General features: G+C 39.3%; 1 protein-coding gene across 1 annotated transcript; it reads left to right on the forward strand.

Annotated features, from left to right (window-relative positions):
• Window positions 1-1,052: 1,052 nt before the first annotated feature.
• Window positions 1,053-13,867, forward strand: LOC138395976 (amine sulfotransferase-like). Its single transcript, XM_069489079.1, has 6 exons — window positions 1,053-1,191; window positions 5,822-6,030; window positions 9,267-9,393; window positions 10,283-10,377; window positions 11,729-11,915; window positions 13,694-13,867. The coding sequence occupies exons 1-6, from the start codon at window positions 1,053-1,055 to the stop codon at window positions 13,819-13,821; spliced, it is 885 nt and encodes a 294-aa protein (XP_069345180.1). The 3' UTR covers window positions 13,822-13,867.
• The last annotated feature ends 767 nt before the right edge of the window (window positions 13,868-14,634 follow it).

The following is a 14,634-nucleotide window of genomic DNA, read 5'->3' on the forward strand; positions in this document are numbered from 1 at the left end:
ACAGTTAGAGTGTTTCCTTCAAAATATATTTTTAAAATTACTTATGTCCTTTCCTGTTGGAATGATTCTTGGCCCCAGCTACCTTGAATTGCTTTCAAATTTTGTATTTATCATGCTTTTCTTGATTTTAATCCTATGATTAGCAAGTAGGAAAGAAGAAAATACTTGACTTCCTCTGAAAGAACTCCCACATTAAAAAAAATCTCAGAGTTTGCAACATTAAAATAATAAAATAATGCAAGGTAAAATATATACATAAATGATGAGTCACAAGATTTGGTTTAAAATCTTCCCTCTACCACTTTTCATGTTGACACACTATTTGAATATTTTCTTTCCTGTTCTTACATTCTTGCAATGTTTATTTTGTCATTGTGGACAATTTAATTGATCATCTTCAATTTCCCAGGCTTCCTTGAATGTATTCATATCTGTGACTTCCTGGTTTTATTATCCCAATTGCTCTAAATAAGTTATATGTTAAGAAATAAAATCATATTTTAGTAAAAAATTGTCAAAAAATATAAAGAGATAACTCCAGAACTATACAAAGAAAAGCTTCTATAAAATAGCTAAAACCTAGGCCCTATACTTCAGTTACAGACAAAAAAAAAAAAAAAGAAAAAGAAAAAAAAGACCCAGTGATAAAGGATTCTTTGACTAGTCTAACAGACAAATCTTTCTCACATCTGTTTAAATCCACTGCATTTATTTGTTTATGGTGGAATACATACCAAACATCTGATAACATCATTTTTTGAAATTATTACAAAAATTACTTTCACGTCTCTTCCCTGTAGCTACATGAGTGGAGCACATACACAGAAAACAATGACCCACCCCTTGTACAGCTCCTGGGCACTGGACCAAGTGACACACACTCAGAATTGGTTTTTAGAGCTAGAATGTTATATGTGTTTCTGGAGAAAATAAAGAATCAATTTCTTTTCTGAATATATGCCTGGAAGGCAATAATACTGATGGAAAGAAGATACAAAATTCATCTAAATATCATTCAAAGAATGTCCTATGTCTTTTGCAGGTACTGAATTATGGAAGATTTAGAAACAGATTTAGTGAAATTTAAAGGATTTTATTTTCTTCGTGCATTTCAAACTTACTTATCAAAAAATTTAGATGATTTTGAAATTAGAGATGATGATGTCTTGGTAGTCACATACCCCAAATCTGGTAAGTTCAGTATTCCAATAGCTAATCTAAGACATACAATGATACTTCTATAATATGAGAATTTAGTTTTTCACTAGTATTAGATATGGCCATATAGTGTTAATCCTTTGGACATACAGAACTCATTGTTCGATATCCTGTGAAATAAGGTTTTGTACAATGCAGTTATAAGTTATTTCTGATTTGGCATTGGAATGGGCAAAATGTTAAAACCATTAGACTTAAGATAACATCCAACACTGAATGCTGAGGTGGGATGAGAAAAGAAGCAAGAATATTTAGCATTTAGTCAGGTGTTGGGACATATATTTGAAGAGCATGAGAAGGAGAAAAGTTTGCATACTAATTATCATATTACAGAATAATTCCTAAATATTTTTAATTAGCTCTAAGTCATAGAATGACTTGTTTGATTAAAGCAATATTCTAAATAGGAATTCAGTTAGGGAACCCCTAAAGGGTTGTCTCTCTCCTTGCCATTGCCTGCTGTATTTTTACTTTCTGCCTGAGCATCTGCCTCAGGGCCTGGTGCCTCCATTCTTTCCTTGAGCCTGCTTTTCCTGCTGAGCACCCAGTATGACTGAAGCCTGATTTCAATTCCATTTTCTACTCTATTTAGCGCCTATCATGTGGCCCAGTTTTACGTCCTGTGTTGTACTCTGAAGACACATTCTGTCTGCAGTGACCCCTGCTGCTCAGTGAGCCTGATAACTCACCACACTAGTCCCTTGCCAATGCCGTAGCTCCCTGGTCACTTTGAAAATGGTGGTCAAATGGTGACTCTTTTAACTTCTTAAAAACGAGGTATCTAAACCATAGAGACTTATCAGCATTTACATGATCACAGATATTGCAAATAGTCTTTGCATATGTAAAACATTAGTTCTTAACAAAAAAGAGTCATGTGCTTTGAGAGGTTTTTAACGTGTCCAGATAAGTGAACAGGACCTATTTCTATGTTATAAGGTTTCACAGCAGCAGATACCAGCTGTGAGTACTTAAAAATAGTTTTGGCCCTTTTGCTGACTTTGATCCAACACAGCTGCTCTAGGGGAGCTCTAAAAGCATGTTGCTGCCTCAGGCCCTTTGCACTCCCTGTCTCAGCTTCCAGAAATGCTCTTCCCCTAGACATCTGCATGGATCATTTCCTCCTCTCCTTGGGTTCCTTATTTTAATATTACTGTGTCAGTGAAGCCATTCTGAATGGCCATAATTAAAAATGAAGCCTCACCAGAAAAATATTCCAATTTCTTTGCTGATTAATTTTCCCTTCACAATACACTATTTATGACCTTATGATGTATGATTTATTTTGTACACTTAATTTTTATATTACATGCAAAGCTAAGAAAACCACAAGGCATTTATAGAAGAATATATGGATCATATCATATATAAAATATTATTTATATTTAATAGGAATATATATCATATATGTTATATATATTAAGGATATATATATGTGTGAATTGGTTCACATGATTATGGAGGCTGAGAATATGCCCTTAGGAAGCAGGAGACCATGGAGAGTCGGTGGTGTAATTCAGACCAAGTCTGATGGCCTCAGAGCCAGGGAGACAATAGTGTAACTCCCAGTATGAGGACGAAGCCCTGGGAATCGGGGAGTTTGCTGATGCAAGTCCCAGGGTTCAAAGGCCCAAGAACCAGGTGCTGCAATGTCCAAGGGCCAGAGACTCTGATGTCCCAGCTCAGGGAGAGAGAGAAATTGCCCACCCTCCACCTTTCTGTTCTATTTGGGTTCTCAATGGATTGGATCATTCCTGGCTGCATTGGTGAGGGAGGATGTTCTTATCCTACCCATTCAAACTCTAATCTCTTCCTGAAACACCCACACTGACACACCCCGAAATAATCTTTTACCAGCAATCTAGGCTGCCTTTCACCCACTAAAGTTACACATAAATTTACCCATCACGTAGACTAACGAGAATTTGAAAGGTGAATATGTCAAATGCAGACGAGGAGTGGATAGACATCTACATGCATTAGCACATTACCCATGAGAGAGGAGACCGAAACAGCCATTCTCTGAAGAGCACTCTGGCACTTCTTGGACATATTAGGTACATACATACCAAGCGTCACAGAAAAAGTCTGAAGATTCATAAATTTGGAGAGGAGAACTTTGTTTCTGCATCTCTCAAAGAGAGTCACAAGCTCCAGGGAGGAGGCACAGCCTCTGGCTGAAACTGGAAATCGACCACATTGAGGCAGGGAAGGATGAGACAGGAATTTATGCTGAACGGGTTGGCCAAGTATACCTGTTCAATAGATTTTAGAGGCAGTTATGAATATTCACCAACGGGAGATGCACGCATGCACACTAAGCAAACATGCATGTCACATACATTCCATGTTCACTTTGGGGGTGGAGACAACATTTAAATGCATTCCAGTTAGGCCCTATGCATCAAAAGGTGAAGTAAGGACACAAAGTCACTCAGTGACCAGACCCTATAAATTGGCCAGAACTACTCCATGGGTTGTGGTCTCTTGTCACGAGAAAGTTACTGAAATCAGTCTCTTGTCCAATCAAAGGTATAGTTGTGGTGTGTGGAACAGGGGTTCAGTTACTCAGCGTATGGCAGTCAGTGAGTGACAATTGTCTCAATATTGCTTATCGTGAGGCCAGTGCATGTTTAACTGCTAGAAAAAAGAAACACCTGGGGCATCTCAAAGCTACTTCATACTTTAAATGTAGGGGTGCAGGACTGAACCCTTGCCTGGCATGGCCTTAGGTCCTGTTTATGATTTGATATCCTTTTATCAGAAATAGTCCATTCCTTCAGCCTTATGATCTTAGTTTCAGCACAAGCAATTGCTCTCCTGAGTAGTTATCCTAAAGAAATTCTTAAACAGGTCCATGCAAAGGAACAAAACTAGGATGCGCATTGCTATGCTGCTTGGGCGGGGAAGTCCCTCAGTGAGACAGTGGATAGGTAAAGCCCATGGGTGCAACTATGAAGCAGGAGGCAGCATTTGATAGGGGCAATAGATCAGAGGCAGCACATAATGGATCTTAAAACCACAGCTTTTGGTTAAAAAAGCGTAACAAATAAGATGATCCACTTAAGTTGAAAATATAAGAACTCACAACAGTACAGATTTATAAAGAACACACTCAAGCAAACAGATGCACTTTAAAACCAATTGACTGGTTGCAATGATAGGGGCAGGTGTAGCATTTGCAATAGGAAATGGGAATAAAAGGAACATACAAGTAGATAAGTGAGGGACTGAAATGAATCAGTGATGTTAAATGTCAGGAACTTCAGGGAAAAATGAAGGTCCCTTTACTCTAACATCTGACATCCTAACAGGGTAAAACAAAAAATGTAGAAAAAGAGGGATGGAGAAGGGACAGGGAAGTGAAAACTGAAGAGGAAGGAGCAGGAGAGGAGGGAGAAAAAATGCAGCCTCTTTTGCATGGAGAACACACTCTTCCAGTTCTCCTGTTCTTCAACATCTACAGCCCTGTGGCCACCTCTGCTCACCACCATCGGCAACCCCTCAGCTACCAGAGCCGGTGGTATTAAAGCTGTGATATCTCTTCTACAAGCAGTATCTGTTATCTGGGAAAGAAGAAGAATGTAAGAAACTCTGTAGAATTTCATATCAATGAATTTTCAGTGGAATATTTGGTCCAGCTATGACAGCAAGTAGACACATGTGGTCATAGTCTTCCCTGGCAACACTGAAGACTACAGCCACCAATAGTTAAGTAGTAAGAGGAACATATAAGGTGCATATCACCTGTCCCTCCCACACGGATGTATGCTCAACAATGCTCTTACTCACCAGGTGCAGGTGCTCACCAGAGGTTATTGAATAGTCTTTGGAAACAAAGGCTACGATGGGAATTTTTGAGGAGCAATAGGTTTTATCTTAGCACGAATCTAATAAATATCGCACTGGAACTTGTTACTTTTTGGTGGTGTACATCAGTCATTTCAATACATTTTGACTGCAAACTGCATAAACACTACCTATATTCAAGGAATGTTTGAAATCTTAGACCCCAATATTCAGCGTACATAAGAGGTATAAGAAAATTATTTGTCCACTCTAATTGGAATTAATCTAAATACTTTTCTCAAATCCCACTTAAAAGCCAATGGTCAAACTTCAGTTATTAACTTTTCCTTTCTGTCTACATGTTGGTGTCAAAAGTCCTTTTGTAGATACTTAAAATTAAACACCATTTCCTTAAGCAGCAATCACTAGTGAAACGGGGAAAGCGGGAAAGATTCAAAGTTACTTCTTCACTTCAATTCCATTTTCTGTGATTATATTAGCTAATGCTCTAAGTATGAGGTTGAGGACAAAAATCTAGAGGTAAGCATAGAAGATAATTTGAAAGGTATCATATATGAAGCAGAAGAAAGCACAAAGAAGGTATCAAAGTATAAGCCGGTATGAAAACCCACACGGAACATCCTAAATAGAAAAATAAAAGCAAGATATGTTCCTATTAGCCTTATGTCACTTTGTATAAGTGAAACTATCATACAACCTACTGTAATAACAAACTTTATTTGACTGAAAACCTGGATATATATGTTTTTCTGACATCCATGCATTAATAAAAACAAAATTATTTCTTTTATAGGAACAGTCTGGGCTCAGCAGATATTAAGCTTGATTTATTTTGAAGAACATCGCAAAAGAACAGAAAATCTGGAAACAATTCATCGTGTCCCCTTTCTTGAGTACTCCTCTAGATATACAGATTGTGGAAAAAGACCATCTCCTCGTCTCTTCGTTTCCCACCTCCCATACTACTTGGTTCCAAGAGGACTGAAGGACAAAAAAGCCAAAGTAGGGCAGAGAAATACCATTATTGCTGCAAAGAAGAGCTCTCTGTCATTACCTCCTTGAACCTCCCTACACTGACACCACATTCATTCAGCTGGTAGCAAACAGCAAAGGATGGAATTGAATGTGTTCTACATACTTTCATTTTCAGCACACATCTAAGTTATTCTGTTATAATATTTGAATTTTAGTTTTCACCTTGTCTCTTTCCTAACTGTATAAGTAATAGAGCTAATTTAAACATTAATAGGTGTCTATTACATACACACATCACATTAGCACTCCTGTCCGCCCTACACCCCTAGTGCCCTCCCAGGTTCCCTTTGACCCTCCCAACCTAATTCCCAAGCCCCTTTCTCCCTAAGGACTCCTTACTTTGAAGGTCAAGGGAACTTCAAACCAAGTCACTCTTCTGTACAGTGATTCTCTCTGCTTTCTCACATTCCTCCCTGGATCAGTGACCACCATCTATTGAAAATGTCAGCACTTGGCTCTCTACCTTTCTCTCTAGCTCTATGCCTGTCCCTCCTGTGATTGGACAAGTTCATGGGAATGATCTTCTGGCAGAGCCAGACAAGGCAGAGACTAACCAGGCACCTGGGCTCAACATTTAAGGTGGCCCATGCTGTCAGGTTTGTGCAAGTACAGGGTCAGCCCTGGCAAGAGCCTGGGAGTGAGGCCCTCCTTAAAATTTATAGCTTGGGCTCTGCAATTGCCTGTTCCTGGCCCTAGCCCCGCCCAGCCTCCTGGGCTGGTTCTCAGACTCCTGTGATCTTTTCCTTCACCCCCACCTCAGCCACCATCTTCTATAACACACCTCCCTGTATACACAGCAGTAATTACTATCTGATATAATATGTATTTATGCATTCATTTATTTTCAGTCTCTGCCTAGACCATAGCACCTGCATGGCAGAGGTACAAGTGTGCTCACTGCTGTGTGCAGACTGTGTAGAACAGTGCCTGGCAGGTGGTTGGGCTGAAAGAATGAATGAAGGAGCCACCTGAACTTAAATTGTGACTTCAAGCCCCTGGTTATCTGGCTGCTACCTCCTACTCTTTTTATTCCTTTTAGGGTGCTCCCATTGTAACAAACTTCTGGGCTATGACACAGGAAAATGAGTTTACAGGGGATCTTCTCAGGAAAGTCTCTTCACTCTTTTAAGAGGCCTTGGGGAAGAAAGAGCAGTGGGGTCTCGGACGTGGAGGGGAGTCAGCCTGTCGGAGCAGAAAAGCAGGGAGATTGTAACTCCCTGAGGACAACACTCAGATGTTGAGTTAACTGAATCTGTTCCAAACTAATCTTGCGTTTTCCTATTTTGTGAGAAAACACATACCCTTCCTATTCAGAAAACATTACTTGGGCTTTTCTGCAACAGAGGCGTTGCCCCTGCCTTCTTACTGGTTTATCCTCTGTCCGGCCTCCCAGTGCGCATGATTCCCAGATATTTGACCTCTCCTGCTCCTCTTTTCCCTGTGTAGTTAACTGCTAGTTAATATTATCCAATCATATCAAGTTAAAGATAATCTACAAGGAGTTGACTTCTTTCCTCAATTCTAGACTGATATAAACTATTTAATATCTTCCATTGTTTGTCTAATGGACATATCAAACTTAAAGGATTCAAATAGAACATTTTATTTTTTCCTCACACCTTTGCTCCTCCCACGTTCCCTGTGTTAAGAACGTGTGTCATTATCCATAGGAGAGGAACAGGACCACGATATGTGGCACAAGTAACTCAGAGATATCACTTGTACGTGTGTCATTTTTACATAAGCAAATGGATGAAAGACAAGAAGCCATTCTTAGAACCAAACAATCACAGCAAGGAACTGAAAGGGAATTAGTTCTTTTTCTCCAGCGCAGGAGGGCCATTTGTTTCTTTCCACCAATATCAACCGTTGTTGCTATCCCATGGGTGAAGGACTCTACTTCCCTGCATTGAGAGATTCTCAGGGATGAGACAACTTCAGATGCATCCCGCATCCATCATCTCATCTCACAGCATTAGGGGCTAGCTTCTCTGCAGCAAACTTAGAAGTTTTCCCAGAGGAGTAACAAAATTGTACATTTAATTTAAAAACAAAGATGCATGGCCGGGCCCGGTGGCTTATACCTGTAATCCTAGCACTCAGGGAGGCCATGGCGGGAGGATAGCTTGAGTTCAGGGGTTCGAGACCAGCCTGAGCAAGACGGAGACCCCGTCTCTACTCAAAATACAAAACTAGCTGGGTGTTGTGGTGTGTACCTGTAGTTCCAGCTACCTGAGAGGCCGGAGCAGGAGGTTTGCTTCAGCCCAGGAATTTGATGTTGCTGTGAACTAGGCTGATGCCACAGCACACTGGCCCTCTAGCCTTGGTGACAGAGAGAGACTCTGTCTCAAAAAATAAATAAATAAAAATAAAAACAAAGATGTAGGCCTACAATTTTATCCAGAGCCCCTGAATATTCTGTGCAGACATAGAATGAGCCAGTTAGTTGTGATTTAGAGTAGATTTTGATGATCTTTTGTATTTCAATGCTATTGGATTGCTTAATTGTTATTCAGAATTAATTTATTCTGATTGGTTATGATAGACAATTCTAAAAAAGAAATCTTTTAGGCTGGTCTGAGTGCAGAGGTGTTTGCAAATAATTGATCACAACCAGTAAAAGATTCCTGCGTTCCTTATCTATTCCCACTCTTTCACTTGACTAGCCTAAAAAAACCCAAACAACAAAAAATAAACAAAAACACCACCATATGCTCTATTTCTGGATAGTTTCAAAGCACAAAATACTTAGAAAGTAACTTCTGTGTGCCAAGCACTTGTGCTTGACTCAACAACGATATACAAATAAAAATTAGGTAAACCTTACATTAAAAGATGAGTAAAGCAAACCATAAATTTCACAATGTAAGTTTAAACCATTTCAGTAAATTATTGCTATTCTCACATATTTTTATAGTTTGTGAAGCATTGTCACATGCATTCGTGAGTCAGCTGATTTAGGGGCAAAAGAACTAAGTTTCTCTGTCTGCCTGGGGGAGATAAGAAGTAACTTCTGGGATGTGTCTTGAATGCTGTTGCAGAGAAGGGGAAGCACTAAATATAAAGGAGCAGCTGTGAATGTTCAGGACGCAGGGAATTATGGAAGCTAAAAATACTGGGCTTAATCCAATCGAAATGTATTATGAAGAAAATATGATAAATGAAAGCATCAGAAACAATAATTCCTTTTTTTTTCTTTGCAGATTATATACATATACAGAAACCCTAAGGATGTTATGTGCTCATATTTTCATTTTTTAAACACGTTTTCAGTACATAAATCTGCGGACACCATTGAGGCATTTATGAAACAATTTTTGGAAGGGAAAGGTAACTGATGTTATTACCCAGATGATACGTTTGCTGTGCTGTGATGAGTTTTTGAGCTTTATGAATTTGGAAGGTGGAAACGAGAGTGATGAAAATAGAGTAGAATGGGGGTCAGTGGTCAATTTATCAACGAGTTGGTAGGATTGTCTAGAGGGACCAAGTCCTGCCATTCATGCCAATTTCTCTAGTCTCACCCACTCTCCAGAGGTTGCCTAGATTACAAAATCACTTACCATGAAAAGAGTGAAGACACATTAGTGTCAGTAACTCAGAGATGTGGGTTCTAGCTCAGCTGAGAAGAGAGCTCAGTTGAGATCACACTTGCTTTACTGCTTTGTCCTTGCATATTGCATGTGGCACTTCCCAGACGTGTCTGTCTGAGAGTTCCCTTCCCCGTCCTTTTTCTAAGGATCCCACATAGCTAGGTGAGAAAGAGCAAGGCCTGAAGAGACAGAGATGATGATGTCACACAGGAGGCCTAAGCTTAGGCTCTGATCCACTGTGCAGAGCTAAAGTGACTCCTCTGGGACCCTACACTGGCACATGGAGAGGAGAAATGGCAGTGTGTGTGTGCTTGGGGACAGGGAGAGGAACAGGAAGGAGAGGCATAGTTCCTTGGACTGCTCTCCATTTTTGGTCTTTCCTCATTCCACATTAGGCTGCTTTTCTGTTCAGACAAACTACATTTTTAAAGACTAACTTGTCTTTGATTTTGTAAAATTCTTCCCTGGTGGGAGTTAAATGCTTCCCCAATAACCACGTGGCAAGGAAAATCTAGAAACTAGCAACAGACGTCTGTTTCCTTTTTGGTCCTGGAGATTCCCATACCTGATAACCTGTTCAACCCTCTCAACATGTTTACCTACTTACTTACCTCTTCTTCCCACAGTGGTAGGAAATCTTTGGTTTGACCATATCAGAGGTTGGTATGAGCACAGAAACTACTTCAATATTCAGTTCATGATGTACGAGGAGATGAAGAAGGTGAGATGAGATCGAGTTTGTGCTTTGATCTAAGCTCTAACCCAGCCTGGCCTAATGATACCATAGTTCATGCCCACAACACCCAAAGAAAAATATAGAATTTGAGATCTGAGATTAAGTTTAACATGAGGCTTTTTTCTGGTGTCACTCATCTTATCTGTGTTGTCTTCAGTTAAGCATTGCATGAAAAATTAAATGAAAACATCGTAGGCAGCAGAGCAGCTCTCTCACTGGAATCCATTGAAAGTCAACCTTCGACGCAAGGGTTTGTAATGAAAAAAGAAAAGAAAAATTACATAAATGAGAAAACGTCTGTGTTTCCTTGGTGAGAATCTAGCTCCCAGGAACAATTAATTATAAGTGGCTTAAAATACAAGAAAATCTTATTGTTGAGTAACTGAGAAGGCAGAGGTTGGTATCCTGAGGCTGGGCATGGCAACTCCAGGATGTCATGAACGTCTCAACCATTTTCTACCTTTCCATATTGTCATATTTGCTGTATCAGTGACGTCTCTCCTCATAATTGTAAGACAGTTGTCAAGGCTCCAAACTCAGGTCCTCATCTGGAAGCACCGGATGCAGGAAGGGAGGGACCTAGTGCCTTGCTTTGTTCTCTCCAGGACGAAAGCCAATCTCAGAAGCTTCTTACATTTGACTTCCTCTTTCTGTTTCAATGGCCTAAGTTGGGTCTGATGTGTGGGTTCAGTTGGGTCCACGTGACCAATATGCAATCTTCCTTTCAGTCTGGTCTCACCCATCTGTCCAGGCATGTCTCCTACTTTCTATCCCAGGCCTGTTTCCATCAAGCTCTGAGCATACCAAGTTTCTAACTTTTTCTTGCCTGATATCTCATACACACCGTACAACTATAGTATCGTGTATTTGCTTTCTTATGTTCACACTGTATATCTCCAGTTTTGTCTGCCTAGAAAATTACTGTTTTTCCTTCAAGATCCAGAGTAAATATCTTTTCTTTATTGTGACTTTCTCTTAATTCTATTCCACAATCCTTCTTGCCCTAGGTCTTGGAGTCAACTCCCAGCACTGATTTCCTTCTTATCCCTGTGTTCACTTTCACATCACACAGGACAGTGCCTGACAGTAGAAACTTTGCTAAGTGAACACAGAGAAAATGAAAAAATGTGCAATTAACCTAATTAAACTCTCAAACAGCAGACAAATGAAATATTTACCAGTAAGGAATAAGAAAGTCAAGTTGCACTGTCCAATTCCAAACTTACAACCAGCTGAAGTACCTACATTTTTCACTCCTGCAATATTTATATGTGACACTTGCATATGTCTCTCTTCTTATAATTTGCATAATTAATCATACTGTGATTTATTTCAGGATCTCAGAAGTTCTGTGTTAAAACTCTGCAAATTTCTGGGTGAAGACCTGAGTGAGGAGGCTGTGGATGCCGTGGTGAGACAGGCCACATTTCAGAACATGAAGGATGATCAGCTAGCAAACTTTGAAAATGCACTCTACAGGGGCTTTGGGCCAAAACTACAAGAAGGCCATTTCCTTCGCAAAGGTGAAGTTCAGCAGTGAAGCAGCAACAGCTGTTTTCCACTGTGGTGCAGATGGCACAGAGTGTAGCTCCAGGGTTTCCTGGTACAGTTTCAAACAGTGGAGCCCTCTTGGCCCTCTTCCCTTCTGTAGTCAGTTTCTGTTACGTGATGTCAGCCTGGGGCCCTCCATGCGACTACATTATCTGGTTCCTAAAGGGCATCTGATGGGGAACCTAAAATCACAAGGTCTTCTCTATGGCCTCTGAAAATTCACTGATGCCTAGTAGCACAGTGCCTACCTGCCACCAAATGGATATTCACTTAGGATTAGATGCTTTCCCCTCCTAAACAAGGCCACAGCACCTGACAATGGAATATTGACAAGTCTATTGGCCATCAATGGCCACTCTTGCATCACCATGATTTATCCTGGACCTCTCACTGTGGTGAATGAACAACACATATTAGCTCTAATGTTGGTATTAGGATGGACTACTGGCTACATGTCTTTTATTAAACTAGTGTAACACTTTAAAAAAATTTATAGTTGTATTTCATTTATCTGGCCTCTGAGGAATGAGTTTTTAGAGTACATGTATTCTTCATACAACTGCTAGAATCAAAAATATTAAAATATTTTAATTACTTTACACTACCATTCTATTTATATTTCATGTTTGTTAACTTGGTATTACACAGAAATATAGACATAGGTTTGGCACCTAGTAATTTCATAGGGTTGTATGCCTTATGTCAAGAAGCAATAAATATTGGCTTTGTGTTTCTCTAAGTTAATGTTTCCTTCCCTCCTCTCTTTGGTGTATCTTTTTCCCTTCTCTTGAAATACCTGAAGCACTGGTAGCATTGAGCTGACCTGAAGAGAGACATGCCCATTGCCATTAGTCCCAGCACATCCTACTGTCTTCCAGATGCTGAGGCTACTGCACACCTCCCTTAGCACTGCACTTGCAATTTGCATTCAAAAGAAGACATTTTTCTGTGTTTTGGTGTCTTTAGGAACCCCTGACAATGAGAGACTGAAATGGCTATAAGAAAAAAAAGAGTGATACAAATGTCTTTGTGAATGTGAGCCATGTGTTTATTTTGCAGAGAAACAAACAGGTCTCTCCTTGATTTTATTTACCTGATCACCTTTTGCTTTGGCTTTAGCAGTCCTGCACTAGGTGTTTGTGTTCTTAGTTCATTCAGTGCTTCAGTTGTTTGTTTCAGTTTTCAGTGTGTTTTCAATTCAGCCTGTCTTTTCTTGCCTCTCTATCAGCTACTGTTCCTCATGACAACTCCGTGTCTTTTGAAGTTTAGTTTAAGGCCATCTCACAAGTAATTGGGGTAAAGGTGGGACAATTTCAGCTCTGCCATTATAAACTGTATGATCTTGGGCTGTTTTAAAAATTCTCTGAGCATCTGAGTCTTTACCTGTAAGTATTATCTCAGTGATGACTTATAGAATGTTTAAGAGACTTCTATAGATTAGGGGAAACAATGTGATCTTGGAACAAAACAGCGATCAAGTTGTAGTGGTTTTCAATTTCCTAGGTGCTGACACTGTGAATGTGGGTGATGACTGTACCTAATTATAGCAAAATTGCAATGATAAATGTGTTTATCTGCTTGCCATAGAGTGAGAGAGTGAAGAGTCTTAGCCAGGTAGAGGAATGCCTGGGAGCTTAACTGGCAGAAAAATAAAAGTGAGGAAAATGTTACTCCCAGCACATATGTTTGTTTTGCCCCTCACCACACCACAAAACTTCACCGAAGCAATTTCTCTCTTATTTTCTACCAGGTACCATAGGAGACTGGAAAAATCACATGACTGTCCAGCAGAATGAAAGATTTGACAAGATTTTCCAAGAACAGATGAAAGATTTTCCATTGCAGTTCATCTGGGATGTAAATGAAACCCAGAACTAAGCTCAGCACACAGAATCCTAAGAAAGCGCCTTCAGCAGGAAATACATTAAATCTTACACTTCAATCTTTGACTCTCTGAACCATATTGTAAAATTTCACTGATTAATGAATATTAAAACCTTTATATTTCTGCCATCAGGAGAGCTTTCCATGTCCAGGCATTCCTCCTTTTTGATCCTCTGAGGATTCCTCATGTCGTTTTGGCATATAATCATGAAGAGTTGTACTCTTTACTTTTACATTTACTTACAAATTGTTGATGATTTTCCAGACATATCCAGAATTTTAATTTTCATATAATACTATGAGTCCATCTTTCATTTCATGGCTTCTGTGTTTTATGCTTTACTCTGGAGGGCTGTTTCTCAAATGTAGTCATATATTCATAAGTCATATCTTTCTTTTATTTGGATTTTATTCCCAGGCTGTAAGAATACTATTTAATTATTTCTTCTTATGGACAAGAAGTTCACACAACATCACTTATTAAATTGTCCACCATTTTCTTACTGCTTATAATAGATGTTATTATTTTCCAAATAATTGTATGTACACAAGCTGACTCTGTAAACATTGTTCTGCTTTCATTTTGTTTATTAAAACCATGCCACTTAAATTGCTAAAATAATGTTATGAACTCTTATATAGAATCCTTTTGGAATTTTGTTAGTTATTGCTTTACATTTAAAAAGTAATTTAAAAATTGACTTCATAAATTGAGCCTTGCCATTCAGAAATATTTTGTGTTCATCATTTATTTGCATTTTTATTCACGTCAGTTGCTACGGATGCCTGGTTCTTATAAAAGCCTTA

Source organism: Eulemur rufifrons, chromosome 15 (genome assembly GCF_041146395.1).
Source record: "Eulemur rufifrons isolate Redbay chromosome 15, OSU_ERuf_1, whole genome shotgun sequence".
NCBI classification, from domain to species: domain Eukaryota; kingdom Metazoa; phylum Chordata; class Mammalia; order Primates; family Lemuridae; genus Eulemur; species Eulemur rufifrons.